Consider the following 22,990-nt stretch of genomic DNA (forward strand, 5'->3'; position numbering starts at 1 on the left):
GGAAGTTCTGTTCATATAACTTTTATATATTTAGTTCTAGTATTTGGATACCCCCCCCCCCGGATGGAGGATGGGCTCGGCCCACTCCCGATAGCCCATCTCGAGGGAGCCCAGCACTCAAAGGAGCACTTGAAGTCATCAGCGGAGGTCATCCGGGGGTCATCCAGCCGACCTCCAAACAGAGACCGTCATCAGAGAGGGCGTTGAGGTCCCGTGCCGACCTCCCTTGCCGACCTCCCCGCGTGAAGCCGAGCTGACCTCCTACATAGAGATATCGGGACTATTGGAGATGCATTAACCCGACTCCCTAGCCGACTCCTATAACCGAGCCACCTCCAACCAAGCCGCCTCCCAGAAGTGATAGAAGGACAATTGGATACTCTCCGGCCGCTCCCCGAGCGAGCTCCCAGGAGGCCCACGCATCAGCGGACTCATATCCACAAGAGTTTCTTATTCAAACAATAAGCGCGTAGCCCACCAGATTCAAAGCCCAGAAAAGGCAGCCCATCGGAGATCTAAGCAAATCTATCACGATATCTTATCAAATCTTCGGAGATTCTGAGGATCAATCTAAACCAAAACTAGTACTCTATTGTTTCCCTATAAATAGCAGGTTCATTTCATTATTTTATTCATTCATTACTTTTTTCACATTCTCTTTGCACACAACGTTTTTCTCTTCTCAGTTTTCTGACGAGCGTCGGAGGGGCTACGCGCCCGTAACAACCTTCCCGGCCCCCTTCTAACACTCTTGTTTGTGTTTCTGATTTCTAGGTGTCTGATCCGAGCTCCCAAGGTGAAAGATCCGCTCCCAGACAGCGTTCAACGTTTGGTCCCGAGCTTCTCCAAGCAGGAATTGACCTCCCCAGCTAGCATCACCTGTCAAGGCAATATCAATTGGCGCCGTCTGGTTGGGAATACTGAGAAGACGTAGACATGTGGGGACGAACAAGGATAAGACCAGGCCTGCACGTGGTTACCGAGGTCGCGGAGGTGGCAACCAGGGTCATGCAGATGGTGACCGGGCCTCCTGAGGTGTGGCCCAAAGCCGCAAAGCCGAGGTGTGCTGATCTTAGTCTAGACCCATTGGCCCCCGTTACTTAATAGGTCTGTAAATGAGGCCTCCGTCGAAATTCGTACTCCATCACCACCGCCCACAACAACCTCCTCCTCCTCCTCCTCCTCGCTCCTCCTCCCCCTCTTCCCGCCCATATGGAAGCCATTTGGGAGGAAGTCAGGAGGCTTGGCAGGCGAAATGGGGGGCCGACCTCCCGTATTGGACAGAGAAAGCCCACTCTCCCCTCGAGATACGGAATGAAGACCCCCCGTTAATTTCCGCCAACCCACGTCAAGGATTATGATGGACGTACTGACCCCGAGAACACTTGGAATGTGTTCAATAATTCTGCTTTGCTCATCGATACTCAGATGGGTCAAATGCCACGGTCTTCCTTACCCCCCTATAGGACCCGCCGAGGTGATTTCGATTTGCTCCCGCCACATCCATTACCAAGCTTTCCGGATGCACCCCCTATTCCTAAACCAGTAATGGCTACAAGTAGAAATAACTTGAAAACTCATTGGGTGGGCTTTCAATTTGGAAACAGAGAATACATTCGCTGAGGGAACTTCATTAGACGATTCAACAGTGGGCGGCTTGGAGGTCCCAGCTGCAGCAACAGAAACCTTGGTAATGCTTTCACGCAAGGCCCGAGGGGGACAATTTTCAATTTCCTTGGTCAACTAACCCCCTCAATTATGATGAGCTCCTGACCGAGCCTGAGAAATACGTGACTCTTGAGGATGCCACAAAGGCAAAGGCGAGTGGATATCCGAGCCCGATGAAAATAAGGCAAGAGAAAGTGGAACCAAGTGAGGATGAAAGGCCTGCAGAAAGAACAGGAGGAACGGAGCCGAGGTCCTGACCTTTCCTATGCCCCGTTGGCCATGAGTTTGGAAATAGCAGGCAATTTGCGAAGAAAGAGAAAGTTAAGCGCCCAAACAAGCTGAAAAGGGGCACGTTTACCTCCCTCAGTTAAGTTCGTGAGTTCCATCCAGATATGGCCATGTTAACGAATGATTGTGCCAGACAATTATGTGATGAGGGTCCCAAGGATCATGCAGAGAGAAGACCTCACATGGAAGAAACCTCCTTATAGCCCGACCAGAGGGAAGGTACCGAGATGATAGACGAATCGAGGACCCTCCTGGGGTGAATCAGAGGCCACAAACCCGGGAGAACCGACCCAACCGAGGGTGTCGAGATGACCCCCCGCAACATCAAGGCCCTCCGGTTCCAGCAATGCTAAGACCGACCAGAGGTACAATTCATATGAATAACGGTCGGCGGCCACTGACGGAGATTCAGGCAGAGCTCGTAAAGCTCATGGTTCGGAGATTGGAAAATATGGGGGTTAACCTGCCCCCAAGATACCCCGTCATTGGCTGTCGGGCCGATGATATGAAAGGTGTTATGGCACCTCATAACGACGCCTACTGGTCACAATCTTACTATCGCCAACTATGACGTCGCAAGAATCTTTGTTGACACCGGAAGCTCAGTAAACGTTTCTTTTCAAGAACCCTGGACCCAAATGCAAGTTGGAAGGTTTCGAGTTTGATCATACTCTACGCCTTTATTTGGCTACAGTACATGCGGTCCCAAACTGTAGGGCAAATCATGCTCTCCCCTTCATCCCCTAGGGACGACTCAACCGCCTCACAAAAATGACATGTTTTTACTGTGGTGGATGCCCCCGCCCCTCTTCCTACAACTGGAATACTTGGCCCGACCTGCCGCTGGCCGACTTCCGAGCTGTAAGCTCTAACCTATCATCAAAGCTGATATCCTGTAGGGAATGAGTAGGAGTCATCAGGGGGGATCAGAAAGCCTCTCGACGATGCCGATGTGGATGAGGTAATGCCAGAAGTCAAAAGATCCTCGGACAAGGTAGGGATGATTGTGGCCCAAACCAAATATGACCTCTCAGAAGAGAGGTTCAGCTCACCTCGGAAGAGGAGCCGAACGGTGGAAATAGGGTCCAACGAGTGTCAGGGTGGCGGCTGATCTTGATCCTGAAATTAAGCATTATCTGCTGCTGTCTGCAAGCTTACTGTTGATGTATTTTGCTTGGTCCTCACAAGAGCTTCGTGGGATCAAGCCCCGGGATAATGGAGCACCACCTCAACACTCTTTCCGAGCTCGGCCAGTCCAACAGAAGAAAAGGCATTTTGGTCCCGAGAGGACCAGGTAATAAAAGAACAAGTAGACGAACTCCTTAAGGCAGGACATATAGGAGGTCTTTTTTCCTATACATGGCTACAAATGTTGTCCTGGTCCCCAAACTCGGGAAAGTGGAATGTTTGGCGTCGACTTTCAGGATCTTAATAGGCTTGTCCCAAGGATTGTTACCCTTTGCGAGGATTGACCAACTGGTAGAACTCCATCCGCAGGTCATCAATACTTATGTTTGATGGATTCTTATAGGGATACCAGTCAGATCCCCCTAGCAGAAGAAGAAACAGGACAAATTGAGTTCATCCCGCCTCCGAAGGGACGTTTTGCTATGTGGTGGATGCCTTTCGGATTAAAAAATGCGGGAGCCACTTATCAGAAGGCTCCTGATAAGGTCCTTCCTCAATTCAGATAGGAAGAATGTGGATGTCTACGTGGACGATATTTTTGGTAAAGTCCCAAGAATCCGGCGACCTTATAGCCGACCTCCGGGAAGACCTTTGCCCTCTTGAGGTCTTTATGGGTTAAAGCTAAACCCACAGAAGTGGCACTTTTGGGGTAAAAGCGGAAAGTTCCTGGGATAGTATGTTACAGAGCATAGAGGGGGATTGAAGCCAACCCCGAGAAGGTAAACGGCCATCCCAATCCATTCACCTCCTGGAAATCTCCAAAGGTCCAGTAAGCTTGCCCGGAAGAATCGCGGCTTTAATCACGGTTCATTTCGAAGGGGCGGCAACACCGGAAGTCTGCCTTTCTTTCCGAGTCTCCGAAAGGCCAAAAAATTTGAATGGGATGCAGAGTGCAGAAGGCATTCGAAGACCTGAAGACATTCTGGCTGAGCTCCGATACTAGCACAGCATCAGCAGTGTGAGCGTTTTGTATGTTTGATCTATCAGCCACCGAAGCGCCTGTGAGCTCCAGTCCTGGTCCGACAAAAGGGCACCGAGCAGAATCCGTATATTATATATCCATGCACTCAAGGAGCTGAGCTCAGATTACGACAGTTGAAAACTGCTTTTTGGCCTTGTAATCAACCACGGCTCGGAGACTGAGACCTTACTTTTTGGGGGGGGGGGGGGGTCTCATCCTATTATTTTCCTCACTAACAAGCCCTCTCGAAGATAATGACTCATGGCTGATATCTCAGGAGGTTTGGTAAAGTGGATACCACCGAATTGTGAGAATATTACCATTCAATTAATGGCCCTCGAACCGCAATTCAAAGCGCAGGCCTTGGCCGATTTCTTGGCCGAGACTTTTGCATTTGTAGATGGAAGACCTTTTGGAAGTCTATGTGGATGTTTGCATCCACCATGAATGCGCGGAGTTGGGTGTGTTTATTAATCTCTCCCAAGGGACGAATAAAGTTTAGCCGGAGACTAGACTTTAGGGCATCCAACAATTAGGCGAATACTAAGGTCGGTCTTAGCGGGTCTAAGAGGCAGCACGGCAGGTCGGGAGAAGCTGCTCGGTTCCACAATCTTCTCTATTCTCAGCTGGTGGCCCACTCAGATGAATGGATCCTACGACCATCAAGAATGAGAGGGATTGCTAGAATACGTAAAAGCAGTGGACAGCATCTAAAGAACTCTTTACAGAATTGTTTTTAAGCAATCCCGGGAGGAGAATGAGGGAGCCGCGCCCTTTTCTAAAATGGCCGCTCGCTCCACAGCTGGAACAATCAAAGAGAGGTGGTGGTCCAATAGAGCCTAAGCCCTCTGTGCCCTACCCAACTCCTGAACACGAAGAACAATTGCCTGGGCGCCGAGTTTTGTGGATACAGAAGAGTGGGGTGCTCCCCGAATCCGAAAAGGCTTACAGGATGAAACTAAGAAGCCTTCGAATTTGTAATGGTTAACGGAAACTCTTTACAAGAGGTTCATCCTCTCGGCCTCATCCTCAAATGTTGGGTCCCACAATCTGACTATGTACTGAGGGAGATACATGGAGGCTTTGGGAATCACTTGGGGCCTTACTTTCTCTCTTACTTTCTTGCACGGAAGGCCTCTTGGCCGGATATTTCTTTTGAGTTTTGTAGATTCTAGTGAGAGTAACTTTTATAAGGGTGTAAGTGCGGGAAAGAAAGTTCTCGAGATTTAGAGAACTATTGGATTTAATTTGTAGCGGGTTTGTCAGCACATAGAGTGGGCCTAGTGCTTCTTCGGGATTCCAACGTAGCTTGCTACAATTTAGGAAATAGTCTAGAACCTTCTAAATATTCAATTTCTAGAATTAGAAACTTCTTGTGATCAAGGGAATTATTAAATTATTTAATTAAAGCTGTAAAAGGAAGATTTTGCTTGTCAGTATTTGTCTGGTGAAATAAGAGAATTGATAAAATTATAGAACAGAGTATTTGTCTGGTGAAATAAGAGAATTGATAAAATTATAGAACAGAGTATTTGTTAATGTAAAATTCCGGACCATTGGGTTGCAAAAAATTAAACTACTAATTTTTGTTTTTGATTCGATCGATTTTGTAGATGCTGTATGCAGATAGGATCATGCATGAAAAAACCTCACACTAAAGTATTTTTAAAAGGAAATTAAAATTAACTCAAGTAAGAGGGAGATTACTAATAAATGAAAAAAAGATTCAATTTTTTAAAAATATTATTAAGTGTTTTTATGACAAAATTAACAAAAGATGTAAATTCCAACAGGCGGTGGACGACAAAAAACCCAAAGAAAATCTGTGGCAAACGCTCCTTCCTGGGACAGTTGCTTAACGCATGGGTCAATCAATAAAAGTGGTATATCATAAAACAAACATCAACAAAATGATATCACTTTTATGGTGCCTCTGAATGAATGCAGATCGATCCTAATAATATTTGGGGCTTAAATCTAACTTTAAAAAGAGATCTCTGAATCATAATATGTATTCATATTTTTTTAGTTCCATGACAATTTTTTAAATTAAATAAATAACGGTCGAAGACAATATAAAAAACTAAGGAATAAAAATATCAACATGTCTAAATGTCACTAAAAAACAACCTGCCTAACAGTTTTAGAGCTAAAAATACTAATCAAGTCTGTATAATCAAGTTGTTCAATAATTTCTTTCTCAATCGATAACATAGTCAATCCATTCAATATTTTTCGTGACATGGTTGATCGGAGGAAAAGTTTTGATGAAATTTATCTTTGAGAAACCTTCGCTCTGCACTTGCTACTGTGATCGGGACAAGTCAACAAGATTTTATAAGCAATATGAGCATTTGAAAGCCGGATTAAGCATTACATTCCATCGAAATTTCAGGTCAAAAAGCTTAGGTTATAGATGTCACATAAAGCCCCGAAGAAAGTAAAAAACTACAATAAAAATTAGAAGCCCGAACAAAGCAAATACAAAGAAAATAGACTTATAGCTTCTCACGGGTCTTTCAATCAAACCTAGAGACGACGCAACGACTGGAGTCGATTAAGACTTGTCTGCAGATGAATATTGGGGAAGATTAGGGAATAAATCGTTAACAGGCTAAGCAACTGTTATAGTTAATAAATACTTGATTTTGAGCTATCTAGTAATTAGTATTATATATAATAATTTTTTTAAAAAATTTTTTGAGCCCAAAAAAAAGATAGGCCTGAGTCATTGGACTCATTTGCCTCTTAATAGGCACGACCCTGCCTGAATGAGATCTACATGTATAGATATAACACCCATCAACTAGGATCCAAGCCAACCACCCGATTGAACAAGACAAGTTTTTTACAAGATTCCCTTGATCCACCAGACGTTTGACCATTTCTTCAACATGCTAGACCTATCTACACCCATCAGTTTCAGTTCATGTCGCATTGCCAATAGGTACACATAATCATCGAATCAAACTCTGCCCCGCTGTTTTAGAGACAAGGTTCTGTTTCATCAACATTCTCATTTCCTCAACCCCACTCCAATTACCTCTTTCGGCATAAATATTGGACAACACTACATAGTTTCCTGAATCCATGGTTCAAGATTAATAAGCTCCTTAACTGCACACTCAGCAAGCTTCATTTCGCCCTTTGCACGGCAAGCACTCAGCAATGCACCCCATATTGCGGCATTTGGCTTCATAGGCATCGTTTGCATCATTCCATATGCCTCCTCCACACAACCACTGCGACCAAGCAGATCCACCATGCACCCATAGTGCTCCAATTTCAGCTGAATATGATGATTCGTGACCATTGAAGAAAAGAAATCTCGACCTCTTTGCAGCAGGCCTGCATGGACACAACATGCTAAAACCCCAACAAACGTGGCATCATTTGGGCTTACGCTGTTATGATTCGTCATTCGTTCGAATAATTCAACTCCGAGTTCACCCTTTCCGTTGAGGGCCAAACCTGAAATTATTGAATTCCATGAGACTACATTTTTCCTAGGCATGTCATCAAAAACCACGAGAGCTCTCTCAAGATCCCCACACTTGCATAAAAATCGACCAGAGAATTGCCGATAGATACATTTCTTGATAAATGCCACTCGATTGAACAAAAGAGTGAACCCACTTTCCGATGTTGACTTCGCCTAAACGAGCACATACTGGCAAAATTGTCACAACTGTCACCTCATCAGGTACAAATCCCTTATCCAACATTTCACAGAAAAGACCCAAGCATCTGTAAGTCTGCCACTCTGCGCCAAGCAAGAGATTACTGTATTCCAAGAAACATACTCTGCTGACCCATCTCCCTAAACAAACTCAACCCATTTTCATATCTCCACACCTACAAAATCCACGAATTACCAAGTTCCAAGAGATCACATCCGGGCTACACATTTCATCAAACACCCTCTTCGCGTCCCTCATTCGCTCACAATTCACACACAACTCCAACAACCCAATTCTTATACTTCCAAATCTCTCGACCCAAACACAAGAACTTCTTTGTAGACTCCTAGGCCCAATTTAACTTCCGGAGATTGGCGCAAGCTTTGAGGAGAGGTGCAAATGTGAATTCATCAGGCGAAATGCCACGGCGTTTCATGTTGGAAAACATAGTTATGGAATCAATGAAAGGACCACAAAGGGAGTATCCTTTGATCACGGAGTTGAAGAGAAGGATGTTAGGATTAGGGGACTGAAGGAAAACACGATGTGCATAAGGCATTTTGTTAAGCGAAGAGCATATGGAAATGAAGTGGGAGAGGAGTTGGTTGGAGTAGTGGAGATGGTGGCGAAGGAAGTATCCATGTATTTCTCCAAATCGGGTTCTAGTATGACGAGCATGGAGAAGGCGGAGAAGCTTCCGTTCCACCTCTTGCCTACTTCCTCGACTCATGGCATTCGGAGTAGTCAAGCTCCCCTCTCAAAATTTGATAGGTAGCCTCATTCTCACGAAGCACGCTGTCTAAATGAAAGATAGCCCTCTTGACTTTGAAACCTCACCATTGCAAGCCCGATGATCCACAACATCCGTATCTTTTCAATTTTTTTCTTCTTATGAATGAAGGAGCATAAATGGCCGATTCAAACATGTCATTGGGAGACGTTTTAAATTTATATACAAGGAATTGATATTATTATGGCACAAAGTCAGTTGATTTATTTTCGTCCATTCTTACTTAAAATAAAAAAATAATATATTTTCATGAATTGATTCTGACCGAAGATATGTCGTACAAAATTAACATGTTATGTAATTTTTGAGTTAAAATTTTCTTTTCTTAATTTTACGAGTAATTATGGATTTTACAAATTTTAAGTTTTCAATATTTGATCTATTTTTCCCTAACATTAGTTTAATTAAAATTCATATATTTAAATAATTGAGTTATGGAAATTGAATGTTAAATATTATATAGATATAGATTGGTTGAGTTTTTTTTTTTTTTTTGCTTTAACCTAGTTTGAACATGCGTACATTGAATCCTCTATTGGTTTATATTACAATGTTCTCGGGTCGGACTTTTCCAATCCGTGTTTCAAGATTTAGACAACAATTATTAATTAAGTATTAAAATTATCCATTTTCCCCTGCAGATTATTTTCGTCAACCCATATCCCCTACCGGTTCCGATCACCTCCGACCTCAACAATTTCCAATTGATCACTCAAAAGTTATAGTTTTGAAACTGCTTCACAAGGTACAGACGGAAAGATAGAAATATCATCATTTTTGGAAATAAAGATGGTGTTGCGACGTCTTCTCTATCAGGTCAGTTGGCGAAGTTTTAATCACTTAAATCCCATGTCTAATATTTATTTATATGAAATTAATTTAATTTTGCACGATTTAGCCCTACTGTTTATCGTTGTTGTTGAGAAATGCGTACGGCTGCAAAAGCCCTAATCTTGGAACTTTTCTTATGCGTTTCCCGTGACAAGTTGTGATTCTTTTTTTGGTTCTGTTTTAATTCGGTGCAAGATCTGTAGATTTAGCTGAGTCGATTGCTTTAGATTCGTGAGTTAGTGTGTGTATGTTTGTGTGTGTGTGTTTGTGTGTGGGGAAAGTAGTCTGGCTATTTTGAAAGACAGCTGTTTGGAGGATGAATACATCGAACTTTTTTAATTATTTAATCAGCATCATCCAGGCAATGTAAATAAAGATTCCAAGTCTGAGATTTGTCTTCCCCTTTAGCTCCTTTTTTCTTCTCCTTTTTATTATCAGTATGTTGTTATCTGGTTTCAAGTGGTTCTTAGTGTGGCAGCTTATTTAATATTCAACTTGTTACCTGAATAGTGTATCAATTGAAGTGACCGATTAATCACGTGTATCTTTCGGATGTTTGAGATTCAGCATGCTTCAACTTGTTGTTCTTGTTTGGTGATTCCCTTTGCATTGCTGTTGTAGGTAAAAAGGCAACAATGTCAACTGAGGCAATTTAGCAATTTAGCTGCTCGAAGTTACAGAACTCCACCATACACTAGAGGAGGTGGTAAATGACCTTTTTTTCCCAGCTAAGAACTTATGTTCAGCTCGTTGCAAATGTGTTAATATTCACTATTTTGCTTAAATTGATTGTGATGCTTTCTTCTTCACGACTTTGTCGAATGGTAGCACACGAAGTGCAGCATTTTAGGTTGATCGATTCAATTTAACTGGATTCTGATAATTGTGTACTCTTTAAAGTTTGTTTTCTAGTATTTGTTTCTTGTGATTTTCTGTTGCATTATAGTAATACTTAGCTATGCTAATTGATCGTGAATGTGTAATATGATGATTATATCTCACCACATGTGTGGGTAACATGAACTTGGTCGTATTAGCATAAGAGTTGAATATGTAAATATTAATTGGCCTAGAATGAGCCAACTAGCTTTTTATCCATAGCTTGCATCATGTGTCAAATTGCACATCCTTGTATCCCATCAAAGCATTCAGGTTTTCCGACAAGCTCTGTTTACACTCGTGATACTTTTACTTATTATTTGTGCAATGATTATGTCTTTTATATCAACATAGTTTCCTTGTTCTGAACGAGATCATGCACGTCATGAAAACACTTGGGATTTGTAGGAACCTGACAATCCTGGGCCAGGGAGATGTCCCTTTTGAGATTGACTCAAAACTTATAAAAACCATTTGGTCAACGGAGTATAGAAGGGGAAAAGGTCTGTAGGTTATTAAAGACAGTGCCTATCCATGTCCTTTACGTGTTTTGAGTTCTAGTAGTGCCTCTTTATCCTCTTTTGTTCCAAATGCACTTTGAAATTAATTTAATCTACCGCATCCTTATTTTGTTGTCATATTAACTTCAAGACTAACGTGATTGATTTATCATAGAATATTCAGTAATGTCATGCTACTCCCTTGATTACAGTCGGTTCCTACCTAATATATTGCATTCATGCTTGTCACTCCTTAGTTTTCTCATGTAGTGCGCAAACTTTCTACTACCCCAGGAGCAGGTTCGATTGGAAGGCCCAATTACTTTAGCAGTCTAGCTCGTAGATTGCGTGAAACAGATGGATCAAGTGACGCTGCATATCTTAAGGAGCTATATCGTCGAAATGATCCGGAGTCAGTCATAAGGGTGTTTGAGAGTGAACCTTCACTACACTCTAACCCAGCAGCTCTTGCTGAATACGTCAAGGCTTTGGTGAAGGTTGATAGGCTTGATGAAAGTGAGCTTCTCAAAACTTTGCACCGAGGTGAGAATCAATGAGAAAAATGTTTCCAATTGTAAGACTTGCTACTTTTGATGAATATATTCCTACCTCGGTATAGCTATATCGAATGAACTACTTCCCAGTGTTTTGTAACTCCTCTTCTGTGATTACGGATTTTGTTTGTTTCTTGAGAACTTTTATTTTGACTGGGCTTTTTATGTAGGGATCTCGGGTGCTACTAGCTTGCAAGTAGATGAAGAAAGTGTTGGAGCACTTTCAGCTTTTAGAAATGTGGGAAAATCTTCCAAAGATGGAACTCTGGGTACCGCAAATGCACCTATACATATGGTGACTGCGGAAGGAGGGCACTTCAAAGAGCAGTTGTGGCGGACTGTTCGTGCTTTGGGTTTGTCGTTCCTTTTAATATCTGGTATTGGGGCTCTAATTGAGGATAGAGGAATCGGCAAAGGTTATGCAACCAGATTTCTTGGCCTGTGATTCAGTTTGTGTCTAATTAAATGATAAATAATATGCTTCTCATTTTCCTTACAGGGCTTGGTTTACATGAAGAAGTGCAGCCTAGTATGGAATCTAATACAAAGTTTAGTGATGTGAAGGGAGTTGACGAGGCAAAAGCTGAACTGGAAGAAATTGTTCACTATCTTCGCGATCCCAAGGTATTGACTTTATGGGTCTATTGTTTTGTAAACCCTCAAATACACACCCAAAAAAATAATGAAGTACTTTTGAACACTATGCCATTTAAATGTTGGTTTGGACAATTGCATTTAACATGATGTCAAGGGATTTTACTTTAGCGCTTGTGTGTTTACTCCAAATAAGTTCTGTATATGGCTATACTTAGATGATTCTCTGAAATGGCTTTAGTTTTCCACTGCTTCCATGTTATGATGTTACCCGCATTGGCTTTCTTTATCCACTGCTACCATGATTATATAAAATGGCTTTAGTTTTACACTGCTTCCGTGTTATGGTTTTACCTGCATTTGCTTTCTTTCTCCATTGCACAAATCTTTTCAACTCTTCAATGGGAGAAAGCATTTGGGGAGGGTTTGGTCGAGGGCGGATTTAGCGCTGGAATGAGTGTTGTTCGGACTATTTTTCATGGAATAAAAGCACTTGAAAATAAACAAGTTGTGCCACACCCTGCACCTTCATCCAATCACATCCTTCCTTTCTTGGATTTCTTAACAAACTCCTGTATATGGGTTTGCGAAAGGAATAGAAATATATATATTCACTATAGCTAGCTTGTCATTGCAGCGTTTCACCCGTTTGGGTGGAAAGCTTCCAAAAGGTGTTCTACTGGTTGGCCCACCTGGCACTGGGAAGACAATGTTGGCAAGAGCTATAGCTGGAGAAGCTGGTGTGCCATTTTTCTCTTGCAGTGGGAGTGAATTTGAAGAAATGTTTGTTGGTGTTGGAGCTCGGAGGGTGAGAGATCTCTTTGCTGCTGCAAAAAAGAGGTCACCTTGTATCATTTTCATCGACGAGATTGATGCTATAGGAGGAAGCCGAAATCCAAAGGATCAGCAATACATGAAAATGACTTTAAATCAGTTGCTTGTTGAACTGGATGGATTCAAACAGAATGAGGGGATCATCGTGATTGCTGCTACTAATTTTCCAGAGTCGTTAGATAAGGCACTGGTGAGACCTGGGCGGTTTGATCGCCATATCGTTGTCCCTAATCCTGATGTTGAGGGCCGGAGGCAGATCTTAGAATCTCACATGTCGAAGGTAATTGCTTCCCATGGAGATTGTTGTTTCTTGAGTACCATTGGAGTTTTTACCATGCATGGCTTTGACCGAGACTTTTTTTTAGCTCTGTGTGGTCTCACTTATTGGCAACTTAATGATGAAGTTAATGAGTTGCTGATAACATCCGTTTGATTTTAAATATCGGAAAATTCAATGCTTCAGTTTTCACACTGTCTTGTAGGTACTCAAGGCTGATGATGTTGATCTGATGATAATTGCTAGAGGAACACCGGGATTCTCAGGTGCCGATCTTGCAAACTTAGTCAATGTCGCTGCTCTAAAAGCTGCAATGGATGGTGCCAAAGCAGTGACCATGTTTGATCTAGAGCATGCGAAGGACAAAATTATGATGGGCAGCGAACGGAAATCAGCAGTTATTTCTGAAGAATCGCGGAAACTAACGGCATACCACGAGGGAGGACACGCCCTTGTAGCCGTTCATACGGATGGTGCGTTACCAGTACACAAAGCAACTATTGTTCCACGAGGTATGGCTCTAGGTATGGTTTCCCAGTTGCCAGAGAAGGACGAAACGAGCATATCTCGTAAACAAATGCTCGCTCGTCTTGATGTTGCAATGGGTGGCAGAGTAGCTGAAGAGCTCATTTTTGGGGAAAGCGAAGTGACTTCAGGTGCGTCCAGTGATCTTCAGCAGGCAACAAACCTTGCTCGAGCAATGGTAACCAAGTACGGCATGAGCAAACAGGTGGGTGTCGTTACTCACAACTATGATGATAATGGTAAGAGCATGAGCACGGAAACTCGGCTCCTAATTGAGCAGGAAGTCAAGGAATTTTTGGAGAGAGCATACAACAATGCCAAAACGATTCTATCCACACATAACAATGAGCTTCACGCTCTCGCCAACGCATTGCTCCAGCATGAGACTCTTACAGGAAGTCAAATCAAGACTTTAATTAACCAAGTGAACTCTCAGCAAACTCAACAGCAGCAGATCATTGCAACACAGAACGGTAGTAATTCACAGTCCACAGCTCCCCCAACGACACCAAATGCAGCTGCTGCTGCTGCTGCTGCTGCGGCCGCCGCCGCCGCGGCTGCCGCTGCAGCTGCAACTGCAACTGCTGCAGCCAAAGCAAAAGGGATTGCCCCTGTAGGATCTTAGCATGCACGTGCTTCAATAGTAGCAGTCCTGGAAAGAAGAGCTTGTACTTGGAAGATTCTGGCCGAACTCGATTCAACAAAAAGTGCTTACTGGTATAGCAGTTATAATGTGCATATCCTTGGTTATTTGCATGAAATTTATTTGTCCTGTAAACACTAATTGCAGTTCGTATTCCTGCCAATGTGGCCATTTATATGCAGCCTTTATATGAAGGGGAAATTCGTAAAGGCAAATGGCAATGAATACGCTTTGTCGAGAGTCGCCATGGAACTACTTTTATCCTCTTTGTTAACCTTGCAATCAACTTTTTACACTCTTTTAAAATTAGAATGGCTTAAAACTTTTTTTTTAGAAACAATTACTGAATTACCAATTATATTTTGGACCAGTTCATTGACAACAATGTACAGAGACGATTTGCGCCGAATATGAACACACAATCGCTGGTTCACAAATTATTTATTAAGCAGGTTTTTTAGAAGTGAAATTTCTTTAAATAAAACAAGGGGAAAGATTTTTAGAGAAAATTACCATCACTTTTGAACATTTTCCAAAATTATAATCCGAACAATTATTTCTTCCATCAAATCCGATTAGATTGTCATTGTAGCAGCTCCGTGAAAAATACTTTTTGGAAGAAAGTTAACTCATCTTATTTTTAAGAAAAATAAAAAACGTGTGAGTGATCGAAGACAATTCTTGAGTAGATTGGAATTTATGAAGAACCCTAAGTTTTCTTATCGATTTTCTAGCTTGGAAGGAGAATTGATTTACTCCCTCAATAAACAAAACAATAAAAACACAATGTAACGTGTCAATGATGACACGAACAAAACCCTCCAAAATTAGGTTAATACTGAAACAGGTCTGAGGTCTGATACTTACATTCAACGGCCACCACCGAACAAATCCTGGAAACGATGAAGGCGCGCCGCGAGCCAGGAAATATACTAAATGAATTAACGGGTGCGTCTCCATCTAACAGTATATACTGCTGCTCACAGTATTTTCTTTGCAAATTTTGTTTATGCAGCATGAATAAATATCATTGTACTTTGCTTCACAGCAATGGTGAGTGGAGTGAATGGGAAAAAGCGAAAATCCCACGCTCTTCATTTTATTGGGGTTTTTGGATGATCTGTTTCTCAAATTTATTTGTAAATTGACGTGGGTTTGATTTGAAGCTCACGGATTTGATCTTGTTTCGTACCTTTTCTCCTATGATTTTCTGAGTATTTTGAATTTATTTACTGAAGAAAAAAACCAGATTTTTTTTTTTCATGTATGGGTCCTGTGATCATGGATAATTTTATGGGATTTAGTTAGTTGACTAATTTCTATTTCTTTTTTCACCGGTTATAGAGCTGAAGAGAGTGATTATACACAACAGTTATGGAGAGAATCTGATGGGGATATTGCATGAAACTAGGTCCGAGGAACTTGTAATTATATGCCATGGATTTCGATCCTCTAAGGTCTGTGAATCTTGTCAAATTGCACCATATCAAGGCTTCACTTTTTACAAAAATTTGTTCCTGTTTAATTTATTTGATTTTTGGATTTTTAATAGGATCGCATCCCAATGGCGAACCTTGCTTTTGCTTTTGAAAGAGAGGGGATCAGCGCTTTTCGCTTTGACTTTACCGGCAATGGGTAAGTGTTCGCTGATCAGGTAATCCAAGCAGGAAGGCATGAACGGTTTGGTGAATCTATGATGTATCTCTTCGTAATTGTTTGTGATGCTTTAGTTTATTTGAATGAAGCTGATTTGAGTTTTCGGTGTTGACATTTTAGTTGAGTTATTTTTTAATGAAGCATCTAATTGAAAGTGAAGTATAAGTACTTTGATACTTTCTAAAACAACTTATATGGTTAATAGACATGATACTTGACTGTGCTTTAGACATTATCTGTACTTACTTACCTTTTCCTGGGCCGATTGTCTATCCATAAAACTTGTTCTTAGAAATAAAAATAAATAAATTCTATATGGATAGGAAGTATTTTCTACCATATTATCCCAAATTATTTTGTAATGGGAGTTTGATGCTCGAAGCTTCCATCATGTTATATTCATGTTAAAAAAATTCAAAATCTTGTCGGCATTCAGGGAGAGTGAAGGTTCATTTCAGTATGGAAATTACAACCGAGAAGCTGAAGATCTACGTGATGTGGTTAAGCATTTTCGTGCAGCGAAACGTTTTGTCACGGCAGTTGTTGGACATAGTAAAGGTAAGTTGCCTCCTACTAACTAACTGGTAAGGTTGCTTGAGGCGATGTTTATGCTTTCCGAATATTTTTTTCATGGAACTGCATAAAAAGATGCATGATTTGTGTTAAGTAGTAACAATTGCCCCGACTGCCTTGTTCATTCGCCTACGATGCATTCGGATGGCTCTATGGCTTAAAATATTTTAGTTGCATTTGGGCAAACAACTAGCTGTCAAGCACATGTTACTACATATGTCTTGACCACCCAGTATCTTACTTTGGACTAAATTTTTTTCTGCTTAAATTTGGTGATCATTAAATATTAATCAACTTCTTTGGTATTGGATGAGAATCTTACAGGAGGGAATGCTGTGCTTCTATATGCTTCGAGGTATAACTACGTAGAAACAGTAGTAAATATTGCTGGCCGCTTTAATTTAAGGAGAGGAATTGAAGGTCGCCTCGGTAAAGACTTCCAAGAAAAGATTAAGTTACATGGATTTATTGATGTTGTCAACCGAAAAGGTATGTATATTATGTTTTGTTTCCGTTCCACGTGATGGCTTATTTTTTACTTTTTTATTTTCGTAAGTTCTTTAGGAGAGATTGTATATCGTGTGAGTGAGGGAAGTCTGATGGACCGATTAAAGACGGATATACTTGCTGCATGCCGAACCATTCCACTAAGCTGCAGGTTGGAAATTATCGTGTTACTTGTACTTGATGACATATTTGATCTTACAATAAGTTGAACATTGTTTCATTCATATATCGATCTTAGCTTGGATTGACTGGATAATTAATATCGAGAAAATCATGCTTTCCAAACTATGCACGATCAATGTTATTAAAAGCTCGCAACACGTGCACCTCTCAACTCAAGTCTCGGTGAGGCTTAATCCTTGTACCTTGTCTCAAGGAGAGACCATGAAACGACAATCTTGTTACGCATTTAAGTTCAAGGGACCTCTTGAGCACACACCTCAAATGTGTTTGGGGTAAATCCAGAATGAAAAACAAGATAATCATTTGTGTGTGCTCATGGACTAATGAGTAAAATAATATGTTTCTCTTATTTGTAGGGTGTTGACAGTACATGGGACGGAAGATGAAATTGTACCGATCGAAGATGCTGTTGAATTATCAACCAAAATAAAAAACCATACTCTACATATAGTTGAAGGAGCAGATCACGAATACTCAAAACATCAGACGGAGTTAGCATCAATTGTTGTAGGCTTCGTGAAAAAGAAATCCATGCCTAAGCCAAACCCCACATCCTCTTGCCGCGGAAGTAGTAAAGCTTCGGGTTCTTGTCTCTAGTTTCTTCGTATATAAATACTAACTCTATTATTGAACATTGAAACACTTGTTTAAGAAATGGTTCTTCGTATTTTTTATGTGAGGATGAATGAATGTGGATCTCCTAAAAGGTAATGTATCAATAAAAGAAGAAATTTTCTCGATGTAGTAATAAAATGGACTGACAATTAAAACAAAATGGACAGGAAAAAAACTAACGTTGGAAAAGAAAAAAAAAAGCACTCTTTATTCGATGATAATGAATATAAATAAAAAAAAATTTGTTATGTGTCCGTAAAATTTATGAAAACTTTTAAAGAATAGAGGCGACATTTTTTTACCACTAATTGTGTACTCATCGTTGATAATAGATTAATATTTTTGTATCATTAAAAAATATTACTATTCATGTTATATTTTATGTTTTAAATATAGATGTAGATATATATTAAGTTATCAAATTAATTTGATTTCAGATAAAGATATTGATATGAAAAATAGATATTTATATATTAATAATAAAAAGTTGATTTGATTTTATATGTAGGACTTGTTATTTTCGAAATTTTATATATATCATTTAACAACATTAGTCTATTATTGATGATACTTACAATATTTTTTTCTCTCATTTTAGTACATCTTCTTTAGAAACTTTATTCTTCATTCACATTTCTATACGAATAAAGATATTTGGTTATTAATTATTGGAGTCTACGACTACAAGAAAGAATATGGTGTCATGCTTTGCGCATATTCGGATCCAAGTATAAATAAATGGTGTTGCACATAAAAATATCTGAAATAGTAGTGCCTCCATTTCATTCTATAATAATCCCTATAATTCATTTTTCTATGACATTGACTGATAATTGGATTTGTACATTTAAACATAAATAATAATAATAATAATAATAATAATAATAATAATAATAATGATAATCATTTGAACAGTGACAGTGAGTAAAACACTGGCAGTCTGTGTAGTTACCCTACCCATGCTCGCCTTTCATCATCCAACCACACGCAATATTATCGTTTCAAAAAAATAATATATATATATATATTGTTCTGGGAATGAATCACATGACAGTCATTAACATATCTTACAAAAATAAATTTGTGAAAAAAGTAGATATCTTTGTTTTTGTTTTTTACACAAAAAAATGTGTGAACGATATCCTAAAAAATAGTATTATCCGTGTCGTGTCACGTCGCCAGAGACTTGTTGTTTGTTTACGAGTAAACAAAATAACCAGTTCCGCCGCTCTTCCTACTTAACCTATTCATTTCACGCACACAGAAACACACATTTTGGGATCAGAATATCAATCTCTGCCCACTTCAATGGCATAAAAAAGAGAAATTTTTCCTCCACCAGAGAACAGGGACAAGGGTAAGAAAAGGGTTTCTTCACTCAGATCCCTCACTCTCTCCTCCATCTCTCTTTCTTGCATTTTGAGTGGAAAATGGGTGTCCAGAAGAGGTACATTACATCAGATGAGCTCAAAACCCACGACAAAAGAGGGGATCTTTGGATCTCAATTCAAGGGAAAGTGTACGATGTCTCAGAATGGGCGAAAGATCATCCTGGTGGCGAGTCACCGCTCTTGAATCTTGCGGGCCTAGATGCAACCGATGCATTTGTTGCTTATCATCCAGGCACAGCCTGGCAGTATCTTGACAAATTCTTTAACGGGTTTTATTTGGAAGACTATTCTGTGTCCGAGGTGTCCAAGGATTACAGAAAACTAGTGTATGAGTTCTCTAAACTGGGACTTTTCGAGAAGAAAGGCCACGGGGTTTTGATTTCAATGTGTTTTATGGCCTTGCTGTTTGCTGTCAGTGTTTATGGAGTGATTTTCTCTGAGGGCGTGCTGTTGCATTTGCTCTGTGGTGGTTTGGTGGGATGCCTTTGGATTCAGAGTGGTTGGATTGGGCATGATTCTGGTCATTATCAAGTGATGATGACTCGAAAACTCAACAGAGTTGCCCAGGTTCTGTCTGGGAATTGCCTCTCAGGAATCAGCATTGCTTGGTGGAAATGGAACCATAACGCTCACCACATCGCTTGCAACAGCCTCGACCACGATCCAGATCTTCAGCACATGCCGTTCTTCGCCGTGTCTTCCAGGTTATATAACTCAATCACTTCTTGCTTTTACGAGAGAAAAATGGAATTTGACACTTTGTCAAGATTCTTGGTTAGTTACCAGCATTGGACATTTTATCCCGTTATGTGTTTTGCTAGGATTAATTTGTATGCACAATCATTCTTCTTGTTGTTATCTAAGAGAAAAGTGCCCAATAGAGGGCAGGAGCTATTAGGATTGCTGGTGTTCTGGATTTGGTACCCTTTACTTGTTTCTTGTTTACCCAGTTGGGGAGAAAGGGTGGTGTTTGTCTTAGCGAGCTTCACGGTCACGTCTATTCAACATATTCAGTTCTGTTTGAACCATTTCTCATCTGATGTTTATCTTGGATTGCCTGATGGTAAAGACTGGTTCGAAAAGCAAACGACTGGAACTCTCAATATATCGTGCTCTTCTTGGATGGATTGGTTCCACGGTGGATTGCAATTCCAAATTGAACATCATTTGTTTCCTAGACTGCCTCGATGCCAACTCCGGAAAATCTCGCCCTTTGTGAGGGAACTCTGCAAGAAACATGGATTTCCTTATAACAGTGCATCGTTCTTGGAGGCAAATGTTATGACTGTGCAAACACTTAGAAATGCTGCGCTGCAGGCTCGGGATTTCTCCAAACCGGTTCCAAAAAATCTAGTCTGGGAAGCTGTCAACACTCACGGTTGAATCCAAGGAATGCTATCCACATTTCTCACAATTGGCTTGCGTTGTTTCTTGAACAATTTTTAAGTATGAGTCTGTTTCCATATTTTCTAGGATGCATCATCCTTGTTTGCCCAACAATGTTGAACATTTTATTCAGTACTTTGAGAGCTTCGAAATGTTTGTTTCAATAATTAGCTATGCTGTCTGATCTTGATTGCATGGAAGAACACATTTCTCAATTTATCATATGTTGCATCATATGTCATATATAATCTGGGTTCATTAGTTCTTTCTTGCAGTAGACGAATAGTTTGAGCAAATTTTATTTAGCTACTAAGTTTAAGCTCTCTGTCAAACAACTACAGACCCACAGTAAGTCACCAACAAGTATTTGGTAGTTAAGTTCAAGTTTAGTTTGGCTGCATTTTTATGGGAAACTTCTTTAGACAATGGCAGTGGACAGAGTTAACCAAATTCCATCCGATACAGCCTGTACATGATAAACTTTGATGAAAAAAAAAAATCTTTCTTTAAACATGCTTCCCGCTGCTTTGTTAATAATGAATACAGCTGTGAGTACACCGAGAAATGTGGTCCAAATCCAACGTAAAACATTAGGAGATGTTGTGATGATATTTACTTGTCAAGCAGAAATTGGATTCTAACATATATTGGATTAGTAGAATAAATTTCAGCCTTCACAGAATGTCAAGCAAACTTAAACAAGAATATTCTTCAATATGCCTTGCAGGCACAGTTGCAAATCTTTTAATTCAGAATGCATAACAAGTAATAACGATAAATATCATTTTTGTCAATAATTAATTCTGAAATTGAAACTATCAAAAACATATTTCAGGATAACGGGCCGGTGTTGTCTTGGTCCAATCAATCAATCAATAACCTTTTCAATTTTCTTTTATATATATTATTAAATTAAACGTGGAAAAATAGTGTACAATCATATGAGTGGGCAATGACTTTAACATTCGGACAACTCGGAGGAAAAAAATATGATATTAATAATAATAGACGTTGCCGTTGAGACATATTCAAAATTTGTAGTGGCTTTTTCTCTCGTTGTTATTATTATTTCCTTGGACAGCAATCATCTTTCTTTACATTGGTCGTACTAAATCAAGATTTGCATATGTTTAATGCCGAAGGAAGAAGAAAAAAACCGGAAATGCTGTGAATAGAAAAAAAAAAATAGAAAAAAAATGCTCAATATGGAGGCAAAATGATTTAAGATCCTTGTATCAAACCAAATCATACTTTTCACACACAAATTGAATGGGAAGGTCCCATCCCTCACTTCATTTAAAAATGGGAGAATCATTGATTTTTTGACTACATATGTATCTAATTTTCGAGTCACAACGAGTCCATAAAAATCTCACTTATTTTGTGATAAACATGATTAAATACAACCCAAAAAATTGCCCGACAAGGAAGATGTTATATATTATATAATATTACTCAAAAGGTCCATTCGAAGATCTTGACTCTAAGACCAACCATGCACTTTGCTTTGGAGACGTTGGCAGCTGTTGAATTTACCTTGGGAACCACTCCCCGAATGCCTACACACTTCACTCTGATTCCGATCTTCTTCGTTTTCGACGTCTCAATCTTTATCCCCACCATCGTATCCACCACAATGCTCATGGGTAACCCGTTTCTCTTCTTAAGATCCGACCTCAATGTGTTGGCGGATTCTGTTTCCAGAACCTGAGAGTTCATCCCCATTGTGGTGTGAATTATGAACGTGGAGTCGGGCGAATTGGTGAACTTTGCGAAAGACCCGTTTGATAATTTTACTGAGTCATACTGTGCTGTGATGGACATGGGGCCGTAGAGAAATGCGATCTTTTTGTTGGGATTTTTGGCGGACAGGGTGAGGTTGAGCTTCGTGGTGAGGTAGGCGGAGGGAGTGGTGGTGAGGTTGAAGGAGGAGATTTTGAGGGAGGTGACGGAGAATAAAGGATAGTGGGGTTGGTAGAGTACGTAGAAGGCTGCGGCGGCGACGGAGGCAAGGATGAGGATGGCCAGGAGGAGGAGGGTGAACCAGAAGCAAGCGAGGCACAAGTAGCGGCGTACGTCCTTGCGAAGGTGCTTTGACGAGGGAGGAGGCCGGTTGGGGTGGCGTTTTGGGTTGTGGAGCTGCGTCTTAGTTGGGGGTGGTGGCGCGGCGGCGGCGGCATTTGGCTTGGTAGCTGGGTGAACTTTGTCGGTCATTTTGTAGTGGCTGGACGAATTAATCTGCTGTGAGCAATGCATTATAATTTCACATTTAAAGGAATGACAAATTTTGCATTACATTTTCATTTTCATTTTTTTTAAAAGTATTTTCTTAACAAACAACCAATTTATCCATCATTTCATTTTTTTTAACAAGTCGCAATTTCTTTATAGAAAAAGTTCATTTAATTTATTAGCCCCCAGAATTTAATTTTTCGGTATCATCAACTCCTTACCAACTATTAAATGT

At 40.4% G+C, this 22,990-nt stretch overlaps 4 protein-coding genes and 1 pseudogene across 12 annotated transcripts; 3 read left to right on the top strand and 2 right to left on the bottom strand.

Annotated features, from left to right (window-relative positions):
• Positions 1 to 6,656: 6,656 nt before the first annotated feature.
• Positions 6,657 to 8,699, bottom strand: LOC140825003 (pentatricopeptide repeat-containing protein At1g09190-like; annotated as a pseudogene).
• A 457-nt stretch (positions 8,700 to 9,156) lies between these two features.
• LOC140824996 (ATP-dependent zinc metalloprotease FTSH 4, mitochondrial-like) lies at positions 9,157 to 14,623 on the top strand. Of its 6 annotated transcripts, none has more exons than XM_073186452.1 (7): positions 9,157 to 9,391; positions 10,028 to 10,112; positions 11,056 to 11,328; positions 11,510 to 11,755; positions 11,839 to 11,963; positions 12,571 to 13,047; positions 13,250 to 14,623. In XM_073186452.1, the coding sequence occupies exons 1-7, from the start codon at positions 9,365 to 9,367 to the stop codon at positions 14,192 to 14,194; spliced, it is 2,178 nt and encodes a 725-aa protein (XP_073042553.1). In that variant the 5' UTR covers positions 9,157 to 9,364; the 3' UTR covers positions 14,195 to 14,623. The 6 variants fall into 6 exon arrangements, with proteins under 6 accessions (XP_073042553.1, XP_073042555.1, XP_073042557.1 ...); XM_073186454.1 differs by having other exon boundaries at positions 11,080 to 11,328; XM_073186456.1 differs by having other exon boundaries at positions 11,086 to 11,328.
• A 310-nt stretch (positions 14,624 to 14,933) lies between these two features.
• Positions 14,934 to 17,737, top strand: LOC140825011 (putative uncharacterized protein YDL057W). Of its 4 annotated transcripts, none has more exons than XM_073186480.1 (7): positions 14,934 to 15,160; positions 15,557 to 15,669; positions 15,765 to 15,866; positions 16,305 to 16,426; positions 16,766 to 16,930; positions 17,006 to 17,099; positions 17,488 to 17,737. In XM_073186480.1, exons 2-7 carry the CDS (start codon positions 15,650 to 15,652, stop codon positions 17,726 to 17,728), a joined length of 744 nt encoding a protein of 247 aa, XP_073042581.1. In that variant the 5' UTR covers positions 14,934 to 15,160; positions 15,557 to 15,649; the 3' UTR covers positions 17,729 to 17,737. The 4 variants fall into 4 exon arrangements, 3 of the variants coding, with proteins under 3 accessions (XP_073042581.1, XP_073042580.1, XP_073042583.1); XM_073186479.1 differs by having other exon boundaries at positions 14,937 to 15,160; positions 15,765 to 15,847; XR_012116569.1 differs by having other exon boundaries at positions 14,939 to 15,160; positions 15,765 to 15,847; positions 16,998 to 17,099; positions 17,488 to 17,576.
• Positions 17,738 to 18,924: 1,187 nt separating this feature from the next.
• On the top strand, positions 18,925 to 20,693 carry LOC140825010 (acyl-lipid (9-3)-desaturase-like). Its single transcript, XM_073186478.1, has one exon. The coding sequence runs from the start codon at positions 19,177 to 19,179 to the stop codon at positions 20,518 to 20,520; it is 1,344 nt and encodes a 447-aa protein (XP_073042579.1). The 5' UTR covers positions 18,925 to 19,176; the 3' UTR covers positions 20,521 to 20,693.
• Positions 20,694 to 21,883: 1,190 nt separating this feature from the next.
• On the bottom strand, positions 21,884 to 22,769 carry LOC140827949 (NDR1/HIN1-like protein 13). Its single transcript, XM_073190913.1, has one exon. The coding sequence runs from the start codon at positions 22,735 to 22,737 to the stop codon at positions 21,979 to 21,981; it is 759 nt and encodes a 252-aa protein (XP_073047014.1). The 5' UTR covers positions 22,738 to 22,769; the 3' UTR covers positions 21,884 to 21,978.
• Positions 22,770 to 22,990: the final 221 nt, after the last annotated feature.

The sequence above is a fragment of the Primulina eburnea genome, chromosome 3 (genome assembly GCF_022965805.1).
Source record: "Primulina eburnea isolate SZY01 chromosome 3, ASM2296580v1, whole genome shotgun sequence".
Classification (NCBI taxonomy): Eukaryota; Viridiplantae; Streptophyta; class Magnoliopsida; order Lamiales; family Gesneriaceae; genus Primulina; species Primulina eburnea.

Coding starts and splice junctions, on each gene's coding strand:
- LOC140824996 (XM_073186452.1), top strand. CDS start 9,365: ATGGTGTTGCGACGTCTTCTCTATCAG. Junction 11,329..11,509: donor TCTCAAAACTTTGCACCGAG/GTGAGAATCAAT, acceptor CTTTTTATGTAG/GGATCTCGGGTGCTACTAGC. Junction 11,964..12,570: donor ACTATCTTCGCGATCCCAAG/GTATTGACTTTA, acceptor TTGTCATTGCAG/CGTTTCACCCGTTTGGGTGG.
- LOC140825011 (XM_073186479.1), top strand. CDS start 15,115: ATGAAGGCGCGCCGCGAGCCAGGAAATATACTAAATGAATTAACGG. Junction 15,670..15,764: donor ATGGATTTCGATCCTCTAAG/GTCTGTGAATCT, acceptor GATTTTTAATAG/GATCGCATCCCAATGGCGAA. Junction 16,931..17,005: donor TGATGTTGTCAACCGAAAAG/GTATGTATATTA, acceptor TAAGTTCTTTAG/GAGAGATTGTATATCGTGTG.
- LOC140825010 (XM_073186478.1), top strand. CDS start 19,177: ATGGGTGTCCAGAAGAGGTACATTACATCAGATGAGCTCAAAACCCAC.
- LOC140827949 (XM_073190913.1), bottom strand. CDS start 22,737: ATGACCGACAAAGTTCACCCAGCTACCAAGCCAAATGCCGCCGCCGCC.